The sequence below is a fragment of the Ostrinia nubilalis genome, chromosome W (assembly GCF_963855985.1).
Source record: "Ostrinia nubilalis chromosome W, ilOstNubi1.1, whole genome shotgun sequence".
NCBI classification, from domain to species: Eukaryota; Metazoa; Arthropoda; class Insecta; order Lepidoptera; family Crambidae; genus Ostrinia; species Ostrinia nubilalis.
Genome location: NC_087118.1, coordinates 7,600,707 through 7,626,340, shown reverse-complemented (window position 1 = coordinate 7,626,340; position 25,634 = coordinate 7,600,707). Strand labels below are relative to the sequence as shown.

Here is a 25,634-nt window from a genome sequence, read left to right as displayed (position 1 = left end):
GTGACAAGATCGGTGTAATAAATTGCGGAAACAGATTGCTCATGTCTATTCTTCGTCAACGCTATTGGATATTAAATGCTCGATCTATTATACGCGACCGCTGTAGACAATGTAATGTTTGTTTCCGCTTGAACCCGCAGCATCCATCTCCCAAAATGGCAGATTTACCCGCATTTCGCATTCAAGATGCTAAAGCTTTTGTACATACTGGTACTGATTTTGCAGGTCCTATTAACTTCATCCCCACTAGACGAAGGGGACAACATTCTCAAAAGGCATAACATATTATGTTTCTTTATTTGTCTAGTTACGAAAGCTATTCATATACAGTCTGTCTATAAAGTCGTGACATGAATGTTTGAGGAACTAACATTATTCATGTGTCTGGCAACACCAAAGATCACCAAACATATGCACATCAGCTGTCATCGAAAACAAGTTGTGGAACGATTTTCATTTTGTGGTTTTTATTGTTTGACTAATCTCCAGTAAATTATTACTCAGCTACGAAGAAAAGTATAAACAATGAGTAAAGTAAATTGGAGTGCCATGCGGAAAGTGATTTTTAAAGTTTTCCAGCAATGTTCCGCGGAGTACCAAGCTGGTCAAATTTTGTGGGATTTGGATGTTTTTTATGGGCGAACAGCATCTTTGACGGGTACGTAATCGTGTTACTGCTTGTTTATAATCTACCTAAAGTAACAAATTTACTGCATTTTGCGATTTGGTGACTAAAACAGGCATTACATAGGACATTTTTAGGTTAAATTTTCATTGTAAGTAGGTAATATTGTAGTACGACCATTTCTTTTGATACATCAATTCAGTCAAGTTTTCTACGAATTTTGAATTTGAATTAATTGCTTCATATCTATATTACCCGTTCGCTTTGGCTATTGATAACTGTATGACATCACTTTCACATCAAGTTGTCCGTCTACAAAAATAATAATTTGTTGCAATATTTTTTTATGATTATGATTTAGCTCTTATAATGTAAATGCATGTGAAATGATATCTTGTTGGTAAATCTTTAGCAATAAATAATATTAGTTAGGTATTGTAGTTATTCTTTCCATCCCTTTAAAATTTGAACTTTTTTTTCAGGAAAATCAGAGAGTACCTACGGTTAGGCGCATAGTCAATGAAGGTTTTCAGAATAATGGAAAATTTAGAACTCCTGGGAAACAAAGGCAAGGCCGACCAGAGAAAGAAATGGATAATTTTAATATTTGTGCTCTGCGCCAAAAAATATATTTTTTTACACGGTACAAAAAGAGGTAGGCAAATAACATTTTTCATCTTTTGCATGTTTTTGTTTGATGTGAGCTATATTCATTCTTCATACAAGGTTTTTTTAGATTTTAATGATGAAATTATTTTAATTGCACCCTCCCCCTCCCTCTTATACCCCCTTAAACCCCCATCCAAACAAACCAACAATGAAATCTTTCTTCTTAATAATATTAGTATAGATGTATAATTTTATAAAATTTTCACTAACAAGAATCTATTTATTTTTCCAACAGGTCACAAAATGTTCGCAATCTCTAAACATCAAAGGCATCACAAAACTTCACAAAAGACATTTTCAAAGGAAAGCGTTACATCATAGTCCATGCTGGAAGCGAAAAGGGGATAACTTCACGAAGTGGATTAAAGAAAAACTAATACCAAATCTTCATGAGCCTTCCATTATATTTATGGACCTGTACCAAGACAATTGGTTATTTGCTTAGGCGATAATAACAGCAGCGAAGATGATGATGTGAATGATGACAGCGCTGCTTATGAAAGTGGCAACGAAACTTTTCTTAACATCGAAAATTTGGAATCCGATGATGAAAGTGATTAATAAATGTCCTATTATATATAGTTAATGTATAATGCGTTTTTAGGGTTCCGTACCTCAAAAGGAAAAAACGGAACCCTTATAGGATCACTTTGTTGTCCGTCTGTCTGTCTGTCAAGACCCTTTATCTCAAGAACGCGTCGACGTATCAAGCTGAAATTCACATGAAATACTCAGGTCTATTGTCCCTTTAAGCTGTGAAAATATCAAACTTCTAAGCCAAGCCAATCAAAAGATACAGCCGATTATGTCGATATTTTCAACAAATTTTCGACACTCGCAAAGGAATCAAAACCTACAGGATACTTCCCGTAAACTCAGAATCTTGAAATTTGGCATGAAGCATTGTCATATAATGCAAATATAGGAAAAATCGCGAAAATCACATTTTTTTAGTAAAGAACGAATAAAGGTATCAAATTGAAATTTATACCAAATACCTAGGTCTATTGTCCCTTTAAGCAGTAAAAAAATCAAACTTCTGAGTTAACGCGATCAAAAGATACAGCAGTTTATACCGACACCTTAGACGAATTTCCGTCACACGCTAGGGAATCAAAACTAGAGATGAAACGGATAGTTGTTTGGCCGGATACCGGATACCGTATATCCGGCCAGCTGCTAGGCCGGATAGCCGGATATCCGGCGGCCGGATAGTTGGCCCATTGTCTCGTTGCATGTCGTGACGAGTTTAGCGCCGCACAAGTGCTTCGAAGGCGATCAGTGGGTATTAGTAGACTAGACTAGTCACACTTTTCGAAAATCGAATCCGTCCGAATAGATTGTCAGATTTTGCCACTTGTCTAGGGGGCAGATCAACAGGCGATTTCGGTTGCTATCGTGCGTGATTGAATAGCGAAAATTAAATTAGTTTACTTGTTGCGTAATCTGACTGAACTGCATGCATCATGTCATCAAACCATCAGTGAAAAAAAGATCGCCTTTTTTATTTGGCAATATTTCGACACTAACAGATATTTACTATTTATGTATTCGTCATTAGAGTGAATAGCCCAGAAAGCGAAATGTTGTGTATCCAATCATAATATCGAAACGCTAGAAAAAAAAAAGAGAAATTGTCTCTTGCTCTGTGGTCGTACGTATGGAAGACGCCTCTTTATCTGTAACTGAAATTTATAGTGAAATATAAGGAAGTATTCAAGTATCCGAGTATTATTGTCAGCCCTTTCAACCATTTAAAGGTTATGGGCCCAGGAACGCAAGCTTTGTAGTGAAAATTGGTTTTGGGAGGTGTTGGCGCTTCTCGAGTCCTCGGGCTTCATCGAGATCGATCGGCCATCATCGGCTCCGCGCGAGGCGCCGGCACACTCCGTACGTGCCCGACGCCCACTCAGCCTCACGACCGTCACCGGTGTCAGACGCGGACCTCCCACGTAGGCGCGAACTAGCGATATATTTAATCATTACACCTATGAAATACAGTCCGCCTTTAATTTATATCTTAAGTCTAGTCAGACCCTAACATTGGTCCTTATCTCGCCGTCTACTCGTCTGGTTCCTGAGTGATCGCTGTACAACTGCGTGTCACCGTTCGTCGTGGACTTTGACCGAAACAACGTGGAACCGTCGTCACCTTAGCCGCGTGGAAGAGGATCCTGGAGCTGATGTCACCTATTGTTGGGGAGTATACAGTTCATGCGTGAGTCGTTCCAATTAGTCGCTTCCCTATTTTTTTCAACTTTGCCGAAAATCGTTCCTATTTGCCAACTTAATTCATATTTTCTCATTCATCGTCTTGCTTATCACTTTATCAGCCCGCAAACCTACTATCTGTCTCTTTCTTTGCGTATTTTTTTTGCAAGCTCGTGTTTACGTACATGCGGTCAATAACCCTAACGGGACCCGCCTTCCTTACGTAATCGCACTAAACTGCATTGACTGCATCAATCAGCTGTTTGCGCGCTATTCATTCATTTTAGTACGCATAATTTCCCTTTCTTTCATTAAACTTTACACGTGCTTGTTCAAATCAAAATGGCTGACATAAAATCTATACTTAATTAAAAAACGAAGCACGTATAAGTGTAAGCTTACAATCTTTACCAATTATTTAAATTTATTAAACACTGGATCCACAATTTCAGAATTGCAACGTTTAGACCTCGAGGAACGCTTTAGTAGATTCAATGTTATGTACACTGAATTCGATGCATTGCAGAGCGAGATCGAGATGCTCGAGGAGGACCCCGAGGACCTGCTCGAGGAGCGCGAGGACTTCGAGCGCCAGTACTTCAGCCAGGTGGCCCTCGCACGCTCTCTGCTTGGGGTTTCTTCCAAAGGTTCCGTATCAGACTCCAAACACGATAACACTAATGCACAATTCAATAATAACTTTGTTCGATTACCTAAAATCAATCTACCTAGCTTCGATGGGAACTATCAATACTGGATCGAGTTTAGAGACACATTTATTTCGTTAATTCATGATAATAATAGCATAGACAATATTAACAAATTTCATTATTTGCGAGCTTCACTCCAAGGAAATGCAGCCTTAATTATAAAAAATATTGATTTTACCGGCGATAACTACAATGTGGCATGGGACTTATTATGCGAACGTTTTAATAACAATCGCCTTCTAATAGATAATCATTTGCAGGCAATATTTGATGTTGAGCCCGTATTGAGGGAGTCCAGTGCTTCTCTTAGAAACTTAGTTGATGTAATCAATAAAAACATTAGAGCTCTTACCACATTAAAACAACCTACTGAACATTGGCATACTCTTCTTATTTTTATATTGGCTAAAAAGTTGGACATAACAACAAGTCGTCACTGGGAAGAGTATCGCAATGAGTTGTCTATTGAACCCACTTTACATCAATTTTGTACTTTTATAGGAAGGAAAGCGGACTTATTGGAATCAATTGAAACAAATCATAACTCGTCTAATAATAATATATTGGTTGCCTTAAATAATAATCATACAAACTTAAATAAACAAACACAACAAAATAAAAAATCAAATAATAACAGTTATAATAATAGTAAACAAAACTTTTTAAATTGTCCGCTTTGCTCCCAACGCCATTTACTATTTTCGTGTGAATCTTTTAGAGCTTTGTCTATTGAGAACCGTATACAAAAAGCAAAGGATTTTAAAGTTTGTCTTAACTGCTTACGCCCTGGTCATTTTGCTAAGCAATGCAAGCTCACTCATTGCAAATATTGTAAAACTAAACACAACACTCTTTTACATTTGGAATCACAAAATTCAGTACCTTTTATTAATCCTTTGCCTTCTGCTATTGACAATGTTACCTCCGCAGCTACTTCCTTGCAGATTGCTACTTCTTCCCATGTTTTACTGTCCACAGCATTGGTGAACGTCTTGAACACTTCGGGCGAGAAGTACACTGCCCGGCTACTACTGGACAACGGTAGTACAGCCAACTTCGTAACGCAACGCTTGTGTGACAAGTTGGGTTTGTCACGATGCGGCACGAGAACAAAGGTCACAGGTATTAACAACCATATCTCTTCAAGTACACAGTCTTGCAACCTCACAATCAAGTCTTTATGCTGTGCCTACAATCTAGATATAGTGTGTCATGTCTTGCCTGAGATCTCTAATGTTCTACCCTCTTCTTTCGTGAACATAAATCACGTACCTATTCCCCCAGGTCTTCAGTTAGCTGACCCGAATTTCAATATTCCGTCGGTCATCGACATCCTGGTAGGCGCGGAAGTCTTTTGGAATGTCTTAGGTTCCAATTTCATTGATTTAGGTAAAAATCTCCCCAAATTGTGTGAAACAAAGTTTGGCTGGTTGGTTTCAGGAAGCGTATCATGCCAAAAGAATAGCACTACTTTTCAGTCCTGTAACCACACAAGTTTAGCCCCTACTCCTGACCTATCTCAATTTTGGGAACTTGATTATGTCTCACCTAATCACTCACAATCTTTAGAGGAAAGAGCATGTGAGAAACATTTTTTTGAGACAACCTTCCGCAAGGACGACGGTCGTTTTGTCGTCTCTATGCCACTGAAACAAGATCCAAGTTTACTGGGACTCTCTTACGAAAACGCTAAATGTAGGTTCTTGTCGTTAGAACGACGTTTTCACCGCGATCCCATCTTCAAAGATCGATATTTTGATTTCATGCACGAGTATGAATCACTAGGTCACATGACATTAGACAATGATTGCGCCTCTATGCCTAACAGCTCTAAGGGAAATTATTTTATTCCACATCACGGCGTTATTAGGGAGTCTAGTTCCACTACTAAGCTTCGCGTAGTTTTCGACGCTTCAGCTCCCACTTCTTCAGGAGTGTCTCTTAATGACCTCCAAATGGTAGGGCCTGTCGTTCAGGATGATCTATTCTCCATTTTAATACGCTTTCGCCAACATAGGTACGTGATTTCGGGCGACGTAGAGAAAATGTACAGAGCGATAGAATTAAATCCCATCCAACGACCCTTACAAAAATCATATTTCGGTTCGATACAAAGGAACCTCTTAAAACCTACACTTTAAATACAGTAACTTATGGTACTGCTTCTGCGCCATATTTGGCCACCAAATGTCTAGTGAGCCTCGCGGACAATTTAGAAGACAGTCACGTTAAATCCGCTATACAACGTGATTTTTACGTAGATGACTTCCTTCATTCTGCTAGTTCAATTCCAGAAACTATCGATGTTGCCAAACAAGTAGCATCGGTACTGTCTTCAGCCCAACTTCATCTACGTAAATGGAAATCAAATTCTCCCGAAATTTTGTCTCAAATTAGTGGCGCGCATTCTGGTGAGCCAAATAATTCTATTGACTTTTCAGAGCAGGGCCAAGGCAACTGTCAGTCTAAAACTTTAGGTCTTCATTGGATTTGTAATACAGACAACTTAACCTTTTCAATTCATATAGAACATTCTAAAATTATAACAAAACGTCACATTCTTTCGGTAATAAGCCAAATTTTTGATCCCCTGGGACTTGTGGGACCATGTGTCGTCGAAGCAAAAATCATTATGCAACGTTTGTGGCTAGAAAAGTACGATTGGGATGACACGGTTTCACTTGAAATTAGGGACTTATGGTTTTTGTTTGAATGTACTTTATCTTTTCTTAACAAACTTAACATCCCACGCTGGATTTCCTGTGAGGAATCGTCTATTTACGAGGTCCATGTTTTCACAGATGCATCCGAGAAGGCCTATGGAGCTTGCCTGTACATTCGATCTTACAACCCTGGCTCAAACTCGGTGCATGTTCAACTTGTGGCGTCTAGAAACCGCATAGCTCCCATAAAACCCACCACCATACCTAGACTTGAACTCTGTGGTGCGTTGTTAGGTGCAAGACTGTGTACAAAAGTAGTTAACTCGCTTACTTTGCACATAGACAAATGTAGATTTTGGTGTGACTCCACAATAGTTTTAGGTTGGTTGTCAACTCCATCTACTCAATTAAAACCCTTTGTGCGAAATAGAGTCAACGAAATTCAAGAGAGTACTTGTGGTCATACCTGGAGCTACGTGCCGTCAAAGGACAACCCGGCAGATCTCGTTTCACGGGGCCTAAGAGCTGACGTCATTGGCGACACCCGTCTATGGTGGTCTGGACCTTCATTTTTAACACAGAGTGAAAATGAATGGCCCGTCATGCCTAATGTCGTGAAGCGTGATATACCTGAAGTAGCTTCTCACATCATTAGCAGTAGTGATGCTGTAGATAATGCTTGTAGTCGTAGTAGCGCTTTCTTAACCAATAACATTGACTTAACAATTATTCAATCTTTAATATCGCAATACTCAAGCTTTACTAAGTTACAGCGAATTGTAGCCTATTTGTGTAGATTTGTTCATAACCTAAAAAATATAAATAATAAAAGGTGTGGCAATCTCTCTTTATTTGAATTAAAAGGTTCTCATGACTTAATATTACATTGTGCTCAACTTCAAATGTTTTCTAACGAATACAAATTATTGCAGTCCAAGAAGACATTGTCACACAAAAATAAATTAATTTCATTATCACCATTCTTAGATAACAATGGTCTTATTCGCGTAGGCGGGAGGCTTGATAATTCCCCCTACGACTATAACTTAAAACATCCAATCTTATTATGTGGCTCTCATTACATTAGTAAACTTATCTTTCAAATGCAACATATAAAACTTTTACATGCCGGCCCTCAATTACTTTTGGCTAGGGTTCGCCAAACCTATTGGCCTCTTAAAGGCAGAAATCTTTCAAAGCATGTTGTTAACAAATGTGTAATTTGTTACAGACATAGAGCTCAAAATGTACAACCTATAATGGGACAGCTACCTCTTAATAGAACACAATTAGATTTTCCATTTCAAAACTGTAATGTTGACTATGCTGGCCCAGTTTTGATAGCCGATCGAAAGGGACGTGGTTGTAAGTTGTTGAAATCTTATCTGTGCATTTTTGTTTGTTCTGCAGTGAAGGCTGTACATTTGGAGCTTGTTACGGACCTCACCACCGAAGCTTACATGGCTGCTCTGAATCGGTTCGTGGCGCGGCGAGGCAAGCCTCAAAGCATCACGTCCGATAATGGCACTAACTTTGTCGGTGCATCGAATGATCTTCAAAGGTTCCTTTCGAGTAATAATCTTGCATCTCATATAGCCCAGGAAGGCATTGAATTTATTTTTACTCCTCCCTACACACCCCATTTTAATTCATTGGCCGAAGCTGCAATCAAATCATGTAAGCATCACTTAAAAAGATTATTGCATCTCACTCATTTCACATTCGAGGAAATGACAACTTGCCTTTGTAAAATCGAGGCCGTCCTCAATTCACGACCTCTTACCTCTCTTTCTTCTGACCCTAACGATTTTTCGGCTCTTACACCTTCCCATTTCCTAATTGGGCGACCATTGCTGACTGTACCTCACCCTCATGTGGCTGACGTCACTATCACCCGTCTGGATCGATGGAAACGCATCCAACACGTTCAGCAACACTTCTGGCGACGGTTTCATAACGAGTATGTCTCTCTGCTACAGACCAAGACGAAATGGTTGGCATCCACAGGCGAGGTCAAGCCTGGACAGCTGGTGCTCATCAAGGAGAAGACCCCGCCACTGCTCTGGTCACTAGGGCGGGTCGTGAAGACCTATCCAGGCGTGGATGGCATCACCAGGGTGGCCGAGTTGAAGACCAAGAGGGGGACCATACGTCGAGCCTTCAACTGCATCTGCCCGCTTCCACTTCATTGAAGAAGATGACTCTTCAACCCGGGGAGTATGTTGGCGCTTCTCGAGTCCTCGGGCTTCATCGAGATCGATCGGCCATCATCGGCTCCGCGCGAGGCGCCGGCACACTCCGTACGTGCCCGACGCCCACTCAGCCTCACGACCGTCACCGGTGTCAGACGCGGACCTCCCACGTAGGCGCGAACTAGCAATATATTTAATCACTAGCTTTCCGCCCGCGGCTTCGCCCGCGTGGAATTTTGTCTGTCACAGAAAAACTTTATCGCGCGCGTCCCTGTTTCAAAAACCGGGATAAAAACTATCCTATGTTCTTTCCCGGGACTCAAACTATCTCTATGCCAAATTTCATCAAAATCGGTTGCGAGGTTTAAGCGGGAAAGCGTAACAGACAGACAGACAGACAGACAGACAGACAGAGTTACTTTCGCATTTATAATATTAGTTGGGATTACACCTATGAAATACAGTCCGCCTTTAATTTATATCTTAAGTCTAGTCAGACTCTAACAGGAGGGCTGCGGTAACTGTGAGGTGGCGAGGCGGCGGCGTGTTGTTGGGACAAGATGGAGGCAACCGCATTTCAGAAACTGAATGATCTCAATTGGGCAGTGTGGAAGTTTCAAATAAAAGTCATTTTAATGTCCAAGGGACTGTATGACCTCGTCGTTGGAGGCAACATGGTTTTACCACAAGACAAGGATGAACTACAAAAATGGCGAGTCAATGACGCTAGGGCTCAAGAGGTGCTTGTGACTCGTATGGAGGATAAGAGCTATAAAACACGTGATGCAGTGCCAGTCAGCGAGTGAAATGTGGAAGAAATTAGAATGTGTATATAAAAGGAAGTCAGAACTGAGTCTGCATCTATTGAATGAGCAATTTTATAACCTAAAATTTGAGAACTCTGACTCAATAACTTCATTTTACACCCGGCTCAATAACATAGTGGGAAAAATCCAAGAGATTGGTGAAGCAATACCAGCCAACTTAATAATCACAAAAATAATAATGGCATTACCAGAACAATACAAACACTTCAAGTCGGCCTGGGAGAGTGTGCCAAAAGATGCTCAGACTATGGACAATTTGCTGGCAAGACTATTAATTGAAGAAGAGAGATATAGAAAGGAAGAGAATGCGGAGGTAGCTTTGGTGACCAAAACCACTCGTGTGAAGTGCTTCAACTGCGGCAAGCTTGGGCACTATAAATATCAGTGCAGGAATATAGTTTGTTATGGCTGCAACAACAAGGGACATCTTTTGAAGGATTGCAAGTATTCAAAGGGTGCGAGAGGGCGTCCGTCATATCATGGTGGTAATATGCAAATGAATGGCAATTCATCGTCGATGGAGAACAACAATCAAGATGGCGTAGCTCTTATCGCTAACAACATTGAATCCGAAGTGAATACCGAATGGTATTTGGATAGCGGTGCTTCACAACACATGTGTAAGCAGAGGGACTTATTCTGCACATATAGCGAGTTACCGGTTAAGAAAAACATCAAAATGGGGGATGGATCTTCAATGCAAGCTGTTGGTGTTGGTAATATCTGTTTGTCTGCTTACAATGGTCGAGATTTTCATAAAGTCACTCTCCATGATGTATTGTTTGTACCTAATTTAAAAATTAATTTGTTTTTACAGGGGACTACTCTCGACAGAGGTTTTCAGTTAAATTCTAGTTCAGAAACTGCATTTTTTATAAAAGATAACTGTATTCAAGCAATGGCAACTAGAACTAATAATTTATACAAGATGTTATTCAAATATACATACATATAAAAACTGTAAGTGTACAAATAATAATTTTTGAGCTGTTTTTTAAATCAATCTACAAATGACATTTTCTGGTGGCATTGTGCATTGGCACATCAGAACTTTAGACATGTTAAAGCCTTTTTGCAACATCATGATATTAAATTTAGTGAAAAAGATGAAAGGAATTTTTGTACATCTTGTATTATAGGAAAACAACATCGAGATCCATTTCCCACAAGTGAATCTCGGGCAGCTAATGTTCATGATATAATTCATATGGATCTCTGTGGTCCTATCGAAGAGACATCTCTTGGAGGTCATCGTTATTTATTATTATTAAAAGACGATAAGTCGAATTTTAGAAAAGTTTATTTCATTAAAAGTAAAGATGAAGTTTTTTACAAAGTTAGAGAATATATTAAAGAAATTCAGACACAATTTCATACAAATATAAAAATATTTCGTAGCGATAATGGCAGAGAATTATTTGTAAATAACAAAATGTCTAACTTGTTAAGAAATTAGGAATAAAACACCAAGTAACTGTGCCCTACACACCACAACAAAATGGAAGAGCCGAAAGGGAATTCAGGACTATCATGGAGGCCACCAGAACCATGTTATCAGACGGTAATTTGGGTAAACGTTTTTGGGCTGAGGCAGCTAATACAGCTGTGTACATTTTGAACAGAACTGGACCCAGCCCAGTTGAAGGTAAAACTCCATTTGAATTGTACTATGGAAAGTCTTTTAATATAGCTTTTTTGAAAACAGGATTTGGAAATACAGTGTGGGTGCATGTGCCTGATGAAAGGAGAAAGAAACTGGATGCGAAGAGTAAATGTGGTATATTTATGGGATATGCTGAGGATACGAAAGGGTATAGAATTTATTATATGGAAGGTGATAAGGTATGTATAGAGAGAGAGATTGTAGTTGCACCATATAAGAGGGAGATTGAGAGGGATCAAGCTAGGTTAGATATGCGTGAAGAGGAAATTAACAGGAAGGATAAGAATATTGAGAGGATGAATGAGACAGTTTTTGTGAGAGAAGATAGTAGTGGCGATGAGCATGTAAGAAAAGAGTGTATTGAGAGAAAGAGTGAGAGAGAGTATGTATGAGATGACAGTAGTAGTGAACTGTGTGTTAGTAGAAGAAGTGTTGCTGGGCAGCCAAGTGAAGATGAGGATGAATGGGTAGATAGCATATCAGAGACAGAACAAGTGAGTGACAGAGAGAGAGAGAGGCCTAAGAGAGTTACAAAATTACCTAAACGTTTTGAGGATTATGAGTTGTATTTTAGTTTGTTAGATGAACCTACCACATTTGAAGAGGCAATGGCTGGCCCCTATTCGTCTAGTTGGAAGAATGCAATTGATGAGGAATTAAGAGCATTGCAAGAAAATAACACTTGGTCTTTAGTAGAGAAACCACAAAATTGTGAATTAATAGTAAGTGGGTTTTTAAAATCAAAAGAGATAACCAAGGGAAAATATCAAAGTTTAAATGTCGTTTAGTGGCTAGGGGTTTTAAACAGCAAATATATGAAGATATTTATTCACCAGTTGCAACTATGAGTACAATTCGAGTTTTGCTAGCAGTTTGTGTCAATATGGGATGGCCAGTTTACCAATTAGATGTCTGCAATGCATTTCTACATGGCGATATAAAAGGTGAAATATACACCAATAAATTTTTATCACCGAAAAAATAAATTCTGGGTAATGAGTTATTGATACTAATCCTATTTATGCAAAAAAAAAAGTTAAATAAAGCTACTCAAAATATCATCCCAAAATTGGTAATATTTGGACACACGCGTCGCTAGCACTATTTACGCTCAACGCAAGGCCGCCCGTTACTATGGAGAGAGATGCGACGTTGCCGGCCCGACGCTTCCTAAGGCCTCAGCCTCGAACCACAAAATATAACAGAAGGTAAACTCATGTATGTACTTCGCTTCGCATACCTGCGCTCGGCCGTCGCGCTAGGGTTGTCTTGTCATGTGTTGCGTTTATTTCGTTATGATAGAAAAATGTAAATACTATGGAAGAAAGACAATAACAGATATCCACATTATCCACGTATAATTTATTATGTAGTTGTGTTTAGTACGTTATTATTATAGTAATAGTTTGCAAACAAATACACGAGAAAGAAGTAGTATGACGTAGTATGTAGTTGGGTGGTTGACACTATTATCCAATAATTCCTAAAACCTCTTTAAAACACTTCGATATTCCTAATAATTAAGATGGTTTTCAATTTGTCAACGTTAAAAGAACTATTGAAATACAAATAAATACTTTACTTACCTCCCGGAGTCAATTGGTAGTTTAAAAAACGAAAATTTAGTTTTTAATGTTGAGTGTAAGCAACCATCTACTTAACAAATGTTATAATACCCCTTTTTTGTGGTTCACTTATTTTCGCACAAAAAAAATAATTTCTCAAACGCGTGAGCAGCGTCACTCAAGCGAACGCAGTCGCGCCTCGCATTCGTCCGAGACAGTCTTGATAACGCGTACGTGAGCGGTGTCTATGTGTGCGTGGCTCGAGCGCGCTTAGTATGGAGTTTACCTTCTGTTATATTTTGTGCTCGAACTAAGCGGGCAGCGGGGCGGCGGCGGCGGCGGCGCGGGAGCGGGGCGGGCAACGCAGACCCGTTCTCGAAACCAGCGGGCAGCTCGCGCGGCGCTTTAGCGTCGAAGTGTTGTGTTCGGGGTTGTGTTGTCGAGATATTTGTTTTTATTCGCGAACGAAATGTCTGAACAACAGCGACAATTTTATTTCGATTCAAATTTATTCCTTACGCTCGATTTATTGTGGGCAAAAGAAGGAGTGCGCTGCCCGCTCGTTGCCCGCTCCGGCGCCGCTGCCGCGCCGCTGTTTTCGAGAACCGGTCTATTTGATTTCACGCATAAGATCCTGCCGCTGCCGCGCCGCCGCCGCTCCCGCCCCGCTGCCCGCTAAGTTCGAGGCTGAGGCCTAAAGGCGGCGGTGTATGTACGTTTGTTGTGCGGCCATTATCGGGCGGGTGCCCGTCGCGCCGCCGTCTCGCTCGCCCGGCCGCCGGCCGCGGTCGGTCAGTTGCGCGCGCGCGAGCTCTTGATCGGTCGTGAACTGTCTTGTTAACATTGTATCAATCAAGTCAATAGTGTCGTGCAATTATTACGTTGTCTTACCAATTCACCTCACGTGAATACGTGTTAATGATACGTGCATTATTATTCTTGGCCGGAGAAATTGTGTAGTGCAGTTTTGCGACTGTACCGGGACAGCCACACTTCAGCACGATGCAGGGTGCTTATCAAAGCATTGAATTTTGCCGGTCCTAAGGCTGATCCTAAGCCCGGGTAAGTATGAAGGGAAAGTTGAATTATTTTTATTATTTTACCTAAGCGCCTACTAAAACCACCATCTAAAACTGTTCGCACCACTCAGCTGTTATGGCGGATCTTAAATTCACGAACTACGAACGACGTGCGATCTCAATTGGAGTTACACAGTAGGTATTATTATTAACTAGTGTTAAAAACTCACAGAAATACAACGTGACGTATTACGTAATTACTAAATTACTGTTTTCGTCCTTTGCCCTGCGTTCAATTACATTCTAATTACCTACTTGAAATGTTGCAATAAAAATAGCCTAGGATAGGTAGCTAAGTAATACTGTGCGTATGTCGCACTGAAAATTGCGTTTATTACGCTGGTTCAGGGAATTTGATTTGAAAGTGGACTGTATAGGTTTTTTATAATAGAAAATTGATGAAAGGTAGATCAGTCCTCGCAACACAGAGACAGGTAATCTGAGCTTCACCAACCTTAAAATCGACCCTCGCCACGGACGGAAGCCAACCTGCAGACGCACGGCGTTCTGGGCGGTGGAGCACTGCCAGAGTATGCTCGGAGCTGATGCTGATGATGATGATGGTACGCGGAGCACGGCTACACGCGAATTATAGCAAAAGACACGGTCTTTTCAGGGAGTGAACGTCACTCGTAGACTCGCTAAGCGTGCGCGACACACGGGTGTGCGCGATGAGCGTCGCCGGGCAAGTGGGGCTTGCTCCGACCATTGGACGATGGTAGGAAAATAAAGTTGGCGAAGCAAATGTGAGAATACCCGCCAATATTTTTACAAGGACTGAACATACCCCCCACCGAAATCACTGTGATGATTTCTTGTAATTATTATTTGTGACAGGTATGAAATAAAATAAATTAAAATAAATTTAGTGCCTAACTACCTTACATAGACTTAGTTATAAAATTAAAATTAGAAAGTGTATGTTATTTAAATTAATTTGCATAGGGCAAAGGGCAAACTTTATTAACGGGTCTTTTAAAGATGCCATTTTGAGTTCTTACAGTAATGATGCGGACAACATTATCAGGTCCAGGATGAATTTCTTCAATCCTGCCTCGCGGCCACTGTAAGGGTCGAGTTAGATTAGATTTAAGCAATACTAAATCTCCCACTTTTAGATTAGGTGCAGAAGAAAACCACTTTTCCCTCTGCTGAAGAGTATGAAGGTAGTCATTCGACCAACGCCTCCAAAAGGTTTGTGCGATCTTTTGGACTGATTGCCAATGAGACAATCTGTTCAGAGGAACGTCCTCAACTTCATATTCCGGGACGGCAAGTAAATTTTGACCCACCAAAAAATGACCAGCGGTTAGAATATCAAACTCATTGGGATTATTTGACATTGCACATAAAGGCCGAGAGTTCATTACGGCTTCTATTTTGCAAAATATTGTTGTTAACTCTTCAAATGTGAGAGAACGGTCGCCTACTGCGCGACACAAGTGATATTTTGCTGACTTTATGCCAGCTTCCCAGAGGCCGCCCATGGAAGCGGCATTTGGCGGATTGTTGCGCCATTCTACAGATCTAGATGTCAAGCCATTTAGAATTTTTTCTTGCCATTCCTTTTTTGAAAAATAATTATGAACCTCCTTAAGGTGTTTCGCGGCAGCAATGAAATTTGTACCGCAGTCGGAGTACAAGCAGCTACATAAACCACGGCGCGAAACGAACCGATCAAAGGCAGCTAAAAAACATTCACATGAGAGGTCAGTGAGAACCTCTAAGTGAACTGCTTTTGTAGAAAAGCAAATAAATAAACAAAGATATGCCTTGTGAACCTTTGCATTACGACGCAGACTTTCTTTTACGAAGAAAGGTCCACCGATATCACAACCAACGTGGTTGAACACTTTATTAGGCAACAATCTAGACGCGGGCAACGTGCCCATAATAGGTTGTAAGGCAGAAGGCCTGCATTTAAAGCACTGAATACATTGAGACAGCACGGATCTGATGATGCTACGAGCATTTATAATCCAATATTTTTTACATAGGATTCCGTGCAACGTGCGCGGACCTACATGTAAATACATGTGATGATAATATTTTATTATTAAGGAAGTGGTATGACACTTCTTAGGAAGCAGCATGGGATGCTTCATATTATATGAAAGGTCAGATTGTGAAATTCTACCCCCCACCCTGAGGAACTGAAGGGTGTCAATGAAGGGAGAAAGCTTACGCAATGAAGTTGCGTAGCCATTTTTGTTTAAGGAATTAATTTCATCATTAAAATGATTTGTTTGAAGTGTTAAAATAATTGAATCGTGACCCTTTTTTAACTCTGATGATTTCAAAGGCCCAAAACTTCGATTTTGTTTGGTTTTTAAATTATTAATGAAGCGATGACACCATGCCATAACGCGTTGTAATTTGTTAAAAGAAGAAAATTTGTTAAAAGTTAATTCGAGGTCATTAGATAAATTTTGTTGGTCACATGCATTAAAACAAAAAGTGTCAACATTTGATTTTAATTCTGGTATTTTCGTGTCATCTTTTAAGAAAAATGTGTTTGTTGGCCAATCTTGTGGCTCAAAATGTAACCACTGAGGACCGTTAATCCACTCAGTACAGCTTTCAAGAAACTGTTGAGGCAACATTCCACGCGAGCAAATGTCTGCGGCGTTGCTTTGACTGTTTATGTGACGCCAACAACTAGGAGGAACAACGTCTATGATTTGACTGACGCGACCAGATACGAAAGTTTTAAGTTTATATGGCATTGTATGTAGCCACGACAACACAACACTCGAATCAGTGAAGGCATAAATTGGACCATTGAAATCAACAAAAACATTTTGTTTTATAAAATTAATGAGCTTAGTGAGCAGCACGGCTGCCATTAATTCAAGTCTAGGAATTGACATAAGAGGCTTGAGCGGAGCGACTTTTGATTTGCTACATATCAATCTCACCTTAATGCATCCGTTCCTATCTACGCTGCGTAGGTAAACACAAGCGGCATAACCGCGCGATGACGCATCACAAAAACCAACTAACTGCATCTCACAATGGGCAGGTATCAATAAATGCCGCTCGAGGCGTAGATCGGCCAGCGATGGCAATTCGTTTACGAATTTACCCCACTTGTTTTGCAATGTTAATGGTAAATTATCGTCCCAGCCTAGACCCAATTTCCATAAATCTTGCATGATGCATTTTGCTACAAAAGTGCAGGGAGAAATAAATCCCACGGGATCATAAATGCTAGCAAGCAACTTTAAAACTGAACGTTTTGTTGACATTGAGTCGGTAAAATTGTAATTAAAGGAAAAACAGTCGCACGAGGGTAACCATGTCAAACCTAGGACTTTTAAGGATGAAGATAACGTATCGTCATCAAAATTAATTTTTGTAATATGATCTCCTTCCATTCGAGTCAGGAGCTCTGGTCGATTGCTTGACCACTTTTTTAAGTCAAAACCACCACATTTAAGAAGTGACATTAATTCGTCTTGTATCTTGCAAGCTTCAGTGATAGATTGACAAGACCATAAAAGGTCGTCAACATAAAAACCGTTTAGTAGGATTTTAGATGCAGAACTGTCCAAGTTATCCTGCGCAAGCTGGTGCAGCGTGCGCACCGCAACAAACGGAGCGCTGCGAAGCCCGTATGTATTTGTTTTTAACTCATAGATGCGGACCGGTTCCGACGGATTGTCACGCCATAAAATATGCTGATATTTACGTTCTGAGGGATCGATAAGTACCGCACGATACATTTTAGAAACATCAGCTGTAAAACATACTTCATACAGTCTGAAATTGGTGATAATTTTTATAATATCAGAGTGTAGTTTTCGTCCGGTCAAAAGTATATCATTTAGTGACAAACCGTTATCTGAAGGAGCCGAGCCGTCAAACACAACCCTGAGGGGCGTAGTGGTACTACTTGGGCGCAACACACAGTGGTGCGGAATAATGTATTTAGAAGGCTCTGTGCCTTGATACAGTTCCATGTGATCCAAGGATTCATATTCCTTCATGAAGTCACCATAGGCCTTACGAAGGTCTGGTGCTCTGGCGAGACGGCGCTCGATTTGAGTGAGTCGTTTATAAGCGACATCATAAGAGTTACCTAGATCCTGGTGATCAGGTTTCATTAATATTGGGGAAACATATCGACCAGTTTCATCACGATAATGTTTTTCTGAAAATATTTTTTCAGCTATTTCTTCAGACGGACTCATGGGAATTGAGCACGGCTCAGATTCCACCTCCCAAAAACGTTTGAGAGTGTCATTGAGGTTATTTTCCTCGATAGTGTACGACACTAACGATGTTGTAGACGCTACAACGGTGACGTCACGGACGTCATTCACTGACTGAATTGACAGTTTACCATAATGTACCAAATGTAATCACATAGCCAAAAACACTGCTTAATGCAACAGGCGTGTCTGCATTGATAACAATCTTTTTTCCATCGTATATGTGAGGAAAAATATCACCGGCTAAAATTAAATCAATTGAAGATTTTTTATAAAAGTTAGGATCGGCTAAAAACAAACTACTAAATTCCTTAACAACGTGCTGAGGAACTTGTACATTGGGCAAGTCGGATGTTATTTTTGGTAAAACAACAGCGTCTATATTAAAAGTGAATTCATTACTATGTCGCGGTTTAATAACACACGACGTCATACCGTGATTTTTTATGCCTTCTCCGGCGAGTCCAAAAATATTAAAAGAACATTTACGTTGAGGTAGGCCTAAACGTTGTAAACAAGAAATAGAAATAAAGTTCGATTGCGCTCCCGAATCAATGAGAACGCGACACGGCTGACGGCCGCCAAACGCGTCCTGCACGTGCACAACAGCTGTTCCCAATAGTACGGACGTATAGCTATGCATAGATGACGCATGGCAGGTATTGGATGCGCGCGGCGAGTCGCTCGCGCTCGCGCCGCTTGAGATTAGTGGCGGCGGCGGTTGCGCCATCGACGTCCCGGGTTCACTGCTTGCGCGTGAGTCGACGTGCAATAATGAGTTATGCATTTTTTTGCATACAACACATCTGAATTCGCTCTTACAATCCTTAACTTCATGATTTTGCTTAAGGCAATTGTGACACAACTTTAATTGCTTAGCACGGCTAATACGTTGTGCACTTGACATTTTACGAAAATGTTCACAGCGGAAAATCATGTGATTTTCTCCACAATGCGGGCATGACAACATTGTTGAGCTATTATTAGAACGAGTAATTGAATTGTGCGAAACTTTATTAATATTTTTGTCATATTTTATAAATGGTTTATTTTGTTTATTTTGCACTTGTAAAGTGCTTGAATAAGACATAGAATGATTAAGTACCTTTACTTGGTTATGAATAAATGTCATTAATTGTGAAAATGTGGGTATTTCATTTTGATTAGAGGCTTGTTCAAAAGACTTTCTTGTACTTGGGTCTAACGCCCTTAAAGCAATATGACACATAATAATGCTGTTTAAATCTTGTATATTAAGCGCTTCAATGGCCTTATATGAATTCTCAAATGTTTCTATGAATAAATTTAAATTATTTGAGGACTCTTTAGTGAGTGGAGAAAAATTTAACATTTTATCTAAGTATCTTCCGACAAGCAACCTATTATCTTGATATTTATAAAGTAAGCTTTTCCATACTAAATCATAGTTGTTCGCAGTAATTGGAATGCTTTTTACGATATTTAATGCCGAACCTTTAGTACAAGATAACAAATAATGAAATTTATCTATCTTCGGAATATTAGGTTGGTTATGAACCAATGAACAAAATGTTTCATAGAAGGTGGTAAAGTTTTCTAACTCACCGTCAAAACAATAAAGTTCTAACTTCGGCAGACGTGGCCGAGATTCAATTGAAGCATTATCGACCTTAATACTTTCAACAGAGGGTTGAAGCTTGGATGCAAATAATTTCGTTCGAAAATATAAATCATCGAAATTTTTTAACTCTTGGTTTTGTAATGAAGCATCCGATTTAAATTTAATTTCTTGCTCAAAAATCTTAAAAATACATGCCTCAAATGATTTTCTTAAATCATCCAACTCGTTGACACGCATTAAAAATAATTCCTTTGCGTTAATATTGAAAGGTGGCTTGATTAAATCGTAAAGACTTTGCATTTGTTCAAAATATCTTTCTTTACGAGATATTAAAACGTAATATTCTGAAGGTATTTCAACGTCGTCATAGTGAACTTCAGAAGACCCAGAGGGTTTCGTATTTTTAGATTTAGACATATTGAAGTTATGTAGTTAAATGCAAATAAATAAAAATAACACTTTCTGTACTTTACGTAATAAAATTTGACGATTGTGTCAAATGTTCTAGAAGCTTCGATAAAAACTATTGTAAGGTAGTTTGACATAGAACGTCTATGTAAGTTAATGAAACGATTTTTAGCTTGGGCTAAATTGATGTTATAGTTCTAAATATGTATTAAAGAATTTAAATATGGAACAGTCGGCTCGAAGACCAAAAAATTGTGCGTATGTCGCACTGAAAATTGCGTTTATTACGCTGGTTCAGGGAATTTGATTTGAAAGTGGACTGTATAGGTTTTTTATAATAGAAAATTGATGAAAGGTAGATCAGTCCTCGCAACACAGAGACAGGTAATCTGAGCTTCACCAACCTTAAAATCGACCCTCGCCACGGACGGAAGCCAACCTGCAGACGCACGGCGTTCTGGGCGGTGGAGCACTGCCAGAGTATGCTCGGAGCTGATGCTGATGATGATGATGGTACGCGGAGCACGGCTACACGCGAATTATAGCAAAAGACACGGTCTTTTCAGGGAGTGAACGTCACTCGTAGACTCGCTAAGCGTGCGCGACACACGGGTGTGCGCGATGAGCGTCGCCGGGCAAGTGGGGCTTGCTCCGACCATTGGATGATGGTAGGAAAATAAAGTTGGCGAAGCAAATGTGAGAATACCCGCCAATATTTTTACAAGGACTGAACAAATACATTATTATTATTCTGTGATGATAACACTGAAAGCCGCTGTTTTGGCAGATCTTTGAATTACATATTTCTTTTAAAGATGTAGTAGCCTCGTAACGACACATTGGTGTGTATTCGTAACGTATTCACAGTAGGTAGGTATTTCATTGCATTATTAACTTACAATTAGTGTTAACAGTCAGAATACCACGTAAAGAAGTACGTAAGTGTAATGAAACACTTATTAGAACTCAAAATTACTTGAAATGTTGCATTAAAATGGTCTAAATTAGTAATAATAACACTGGAAGCGTGGTCAAGGCGTGAGCGAGACAGACAGATCAATGTGCGAGCGCGTACGACTACTCTACTGAATGAACGAGCAGCTGAGTGGCCCAGCTGTGACGCGTAAAATAGGGACTAAAGAAAATTTAATAAAAAAATTAACTTTATAAAAATTATTTTTTTTTTTTTTACTTTATAATTTTCACACATTTCTACATAACCTGTTAAAATTTTTCCGGTGATAAAAAAGTAGTGGTGTATATGAGTTTACCTGTTTGTTACAATGATTGTGTTCCAAAGGGTTATGTTTGTAAACTTAATAAGTCAATCTATGGCTTAAAAAATGCTCCTATTTGTTGGTATGAAAAATTTGACAGCTTTATGAACAAAGAAGGATACACAAGAAGTAAGTCTGATCTGTGCTTGTATTTCAAAGTTGAAGGTAACAAGAGAACCTACTGTTTAATATTTGTTGACGATATATTAATTACAGGCTCTAGTGAAATTGAAATTAACAGGTTAAAAGAGTGTCTCGAGAGTAATTTTCGCATGAAAGACTTAGGGCTATTAAGTGAATATTTGGGAATTTCTATAATGCAAGATGTGCAAAGAGGAATAATAACTTTAAGCCAGAAACATTATTTAGAGAAAGTATTGAAGCGGTTTGGAATGGCTAACTGCAATCCTGTGAGTGTGCCTATAGATCCTAAATTCGATTTTACTATATTAAAAAGGGAAAAGTCCGAAAGTTATGAGATAGAGAATAAATGTAGACAAATAATTGGTTGTATTATGTACTCTATGTTGTGCACAAGACCTGATTTATGTGCCAGTATCAGCTTGTTATCAAGGTACCAGAATTGTGCAAGTCAGGAATTATATGTATAGTCAGTTAAAAAGGATCTTGAGATATATTAAAGGTACACTAAACTTACAACTAGTTTTTTCTAAACATTTACATTTAAACAGAGTCATATCTTATGCAGATGCCAACTGGGGAGGCGATCTAGTTGATAGAAAATCAACAAGTGGTTATTGTTGTTACGTATTTGGTTGTTTAATTAGTTGGACATCTAAGAAACAAAGTACAGTAGCTATGTCCACTACAGAAAGTGAATATGTTGCTTTGAGTTTATGTATAAGTGAGTCATGTTGGATTAATAACATATTGCGTGAATTGTGTATTTCAGATTTCAATTTCAAAATGTTAATTTTTGAAGATAACCAGTCCACTCTTAAACTTTGTAATCCCAATCAGCAGTTAAAGCGAGTAAAACATTTAGATATAAAGTTTCATTTTGTAAAAGATAAAGTTGAAGCAGGTGAAGTAGAATTACAATATATCAATACTACAGATCAGATTGCAGATTTATTAACTAAGCCAGCCAGAGACTTTAAGACTTTAAGCCAGTTTGCGCGGCATGTAAACGTTTTAAAAAACCAAACGATCATTTAAGCGGTTCGCCCGACTGTCCGAGTTATAAGGCAAAATTAGAACAACTAATATTAAATACTGTTTATGGCTAAAGTCTCCATAGGCCAATTAAACCTCCATAACGATAAAATTGCTACGTTGGAGTTGGACAGACTTATTGTAGAATACAACTTAGATCTCGTGTTAGTACAAGAACAATATCAGCGTGTCGGCGTGCGCTGCAAAACTATTCAAATTAATAACAGTGCACGCGCCGGTATCTATGTGTCACGCGCGTCTACACTCACAATAACGTCTATTGCCAACCTTTCTTCGTCGCATTGCGCTGTTGCGGAAGTATCCTCCCCATCCTTCTCCATATTTGTCGTGAGTTGTTACTTTCAATATTCTGACCCGGTTGGGCCTCATCTACACCACCTACGCTTTGTATTACAGTCCCTAACAGGGCGTAGGGTTATCATTGGAGTTGACGCGAACGCGTCATCTCCACTTTGGCACGGCAAGCTCCGCTCGACTGATGTGGAGCGTCGCTCAGCCGTGGAAGACTTCATAGCTGAAATGAACTTAGTTATTCACAACACCCCTAATGCACCACCAACCTACAGTAGCCCAACGGGCGAGTCTCATATTGACGTCACGCTTTCTAGCGCAGACGTCCAGCTGGATAGGTGGCGTGTCCTCCCCAACGCGTCTTGTAGTGACCATCGCTTGATAGTGTACGAGTTTAAACCAATGTCGCGACAAGACACAGTTCATGAGTGCAACAACAACTACAGATATAAAAGTCGTGGGGCCGACTGGGCTTTTTTCAGTACTCTTTTTGCGTCTCATGCCAAAGATTTTACTCGTGCCGACCTGAGCGCGACTGATAGTGCAGAAATTATGTCCGATACTTTTACGTATTGTGCAGATGTTGCGATTGGTCGCGTTCCAACTAGAGGTGTACGTAGATGTGATTGGTGGAATGAATCGCTGGTAGAAATTAGGAAAAAGTTTCGCCGGGCTCGCCGTAAGCTTAACACACTTCGAAAGGCAAATGTTACTGGGGATGCATATGAAAATGCTTTATGTTCTTTGAGGGTTGCCAGGTCCCATTATCGAGCTGCTGTAACTAAAGCCAAGGGCGTGTTACTGCGGAAAACAGTCGAGAGATTAGAAAAAGAGGGTCCGTGGTCTCCGATATATCATGAATTCAAAGCTAACCGTAAATTAGATATTGCTTATATTTCTAACATAAAAATTAACAACACTCATACGGTGGGTGTAGAGGAAACAACAGGTGCTCTTCTTAACGCGCTTATACCCGACGATAGTGTGTCTGACGATAACGATTATCATCGGGACGTCAGAGATGCTATTGCGGTGCTGCCTGAGTCGCCGGTGTCTTCTATTCCTAGCCTTGATGAGTTTTACGATATAGTAAATAGTTTACAAAGCATCGGGCGAAGATAAAATATCAAATAAAATGATTAAAGCAGCGTGTAAAACAGCTGGAACGGATATTCTTAATGTTTTCACTCGTTGTATCTCGGAGGGCGTGTTTCCGAGTATATGGCGTCGCGGATTTATTAAAATTATACCAAAGGGAGGTGACAAACCGCCCGAAGATCCTAAATCGTACCGACCTATTACATTACTTCCCTCATTAGGTAAACTGTTAGAGCGATTAGTAGTGCCGCGTTTGCTACCGGGTGGTCCAATTTTTCACGAGCAGCAGTTTGGCTTCACCGCCGGGAAGTCTACTGCAGATGCAGTAATATCTGTTAGACAAAAAGTGACGTCCTCGGTGGCAAAGTACGTTGTAGGAATATTCCTCGATATTTCAGGTGCCTCCGACAATGCTTGGTGGCCGATCCTGCTCTTAAAAGTGAAAGTTCGTGGATGCTATAGTAATATATATTCACTACTGCACTCGTACTTTTGTAACGGTACAACTAAATTAAAACTCGGCCATCATGCTGAATCAAAGGTGCTCACGCGCGGCTGTCCCCAAGGATCGGTCCTAGGGCCCTACCTTTGGAATTTGGGTTTCGATGATTTTCTAGCATTACCATTACCCGAAGGCTGTTCGTTAACCGGGTACGCTGATGACGGTCTCCTTTTAATAGAGGCTGACACTAGCTAGATCAAAGCTTGAAAATCTAGCGGATACATGCTTGAATTTAATATCTCAATGGGGAGACAGGAATCGTTTGCAGTTTGCCCCTCACAAAACTTATCAGCTTCTATTAAAGGGTAATCTTAAGGTTTTGCCTCGCATTAAATTCAATGAAATAACTGTTAAAAAACGGGAATCTGTTTGCTATCTCGGACTAATTTTAGAGAAAAACTTTAGTTTTGTCGAGCACATTAAACAGATCGGTGAAAAAGCTAAAAAGAACTTTTATGCCTTAAGTCACATTTCAACCTCGACGTGGGGTCTAACGTTTAAAATCCTCCGAGTAATATATTCGGCCACTTATTTAAGCTCCATTTGCTATGGTGCACCAGTTTGGGCTGACAGAGCTACTATAGGAGCCGCTCGACGGAAACTACTCCAAAGTCAACGCCTTGCATTGATTTTTCTTTGCAAAGCTTACAGAACTGTGAGCACGGAGGCTCTGCCAGTCCTGGCTGGTGTACTGCCGATCGACTTAGAGGTACAAAAGCGTGCGGCTATGTACTTCGCATCAAGGGAAAATATAACCTCCGATTTCTTAAATAGCCGCGATCGTTCTAAAATAAGTCGATTATTTGATTCCCGAGAAGTCGTTGAAGAAGATTTACATAATGA

The 25,634-nt window shown here is 39.9% G+C and overlaps 1 protein-coding gene across 1 annotated transcript; it reads left to right on the top strand.

The window, feature by feature from the left end:
* The first annotated feature begins 3,902 nt into the window (after positions 1–3,902).
* On the top strand, positions 3,903–9,255 carry LOC135086431 (uncharacterized). Its single transcript, XM_063981156.1, has 4 exons — positions 3,903–4,152; positions 5,194–5,256; positions 8,289–8,450; positions 8,858–9,255. Exons 1-4 carry the CDS (start codon positions 4,005–4,007, stop codon positions 9,253–9,255), a joined length of 771 nt encoding a protein of 256 aa, XP_063837226.1. The 5' UTR covers positions 3,903–4,004.
* Positions 9,256–25,634: the final 16,379 nt, after the last annotated feature.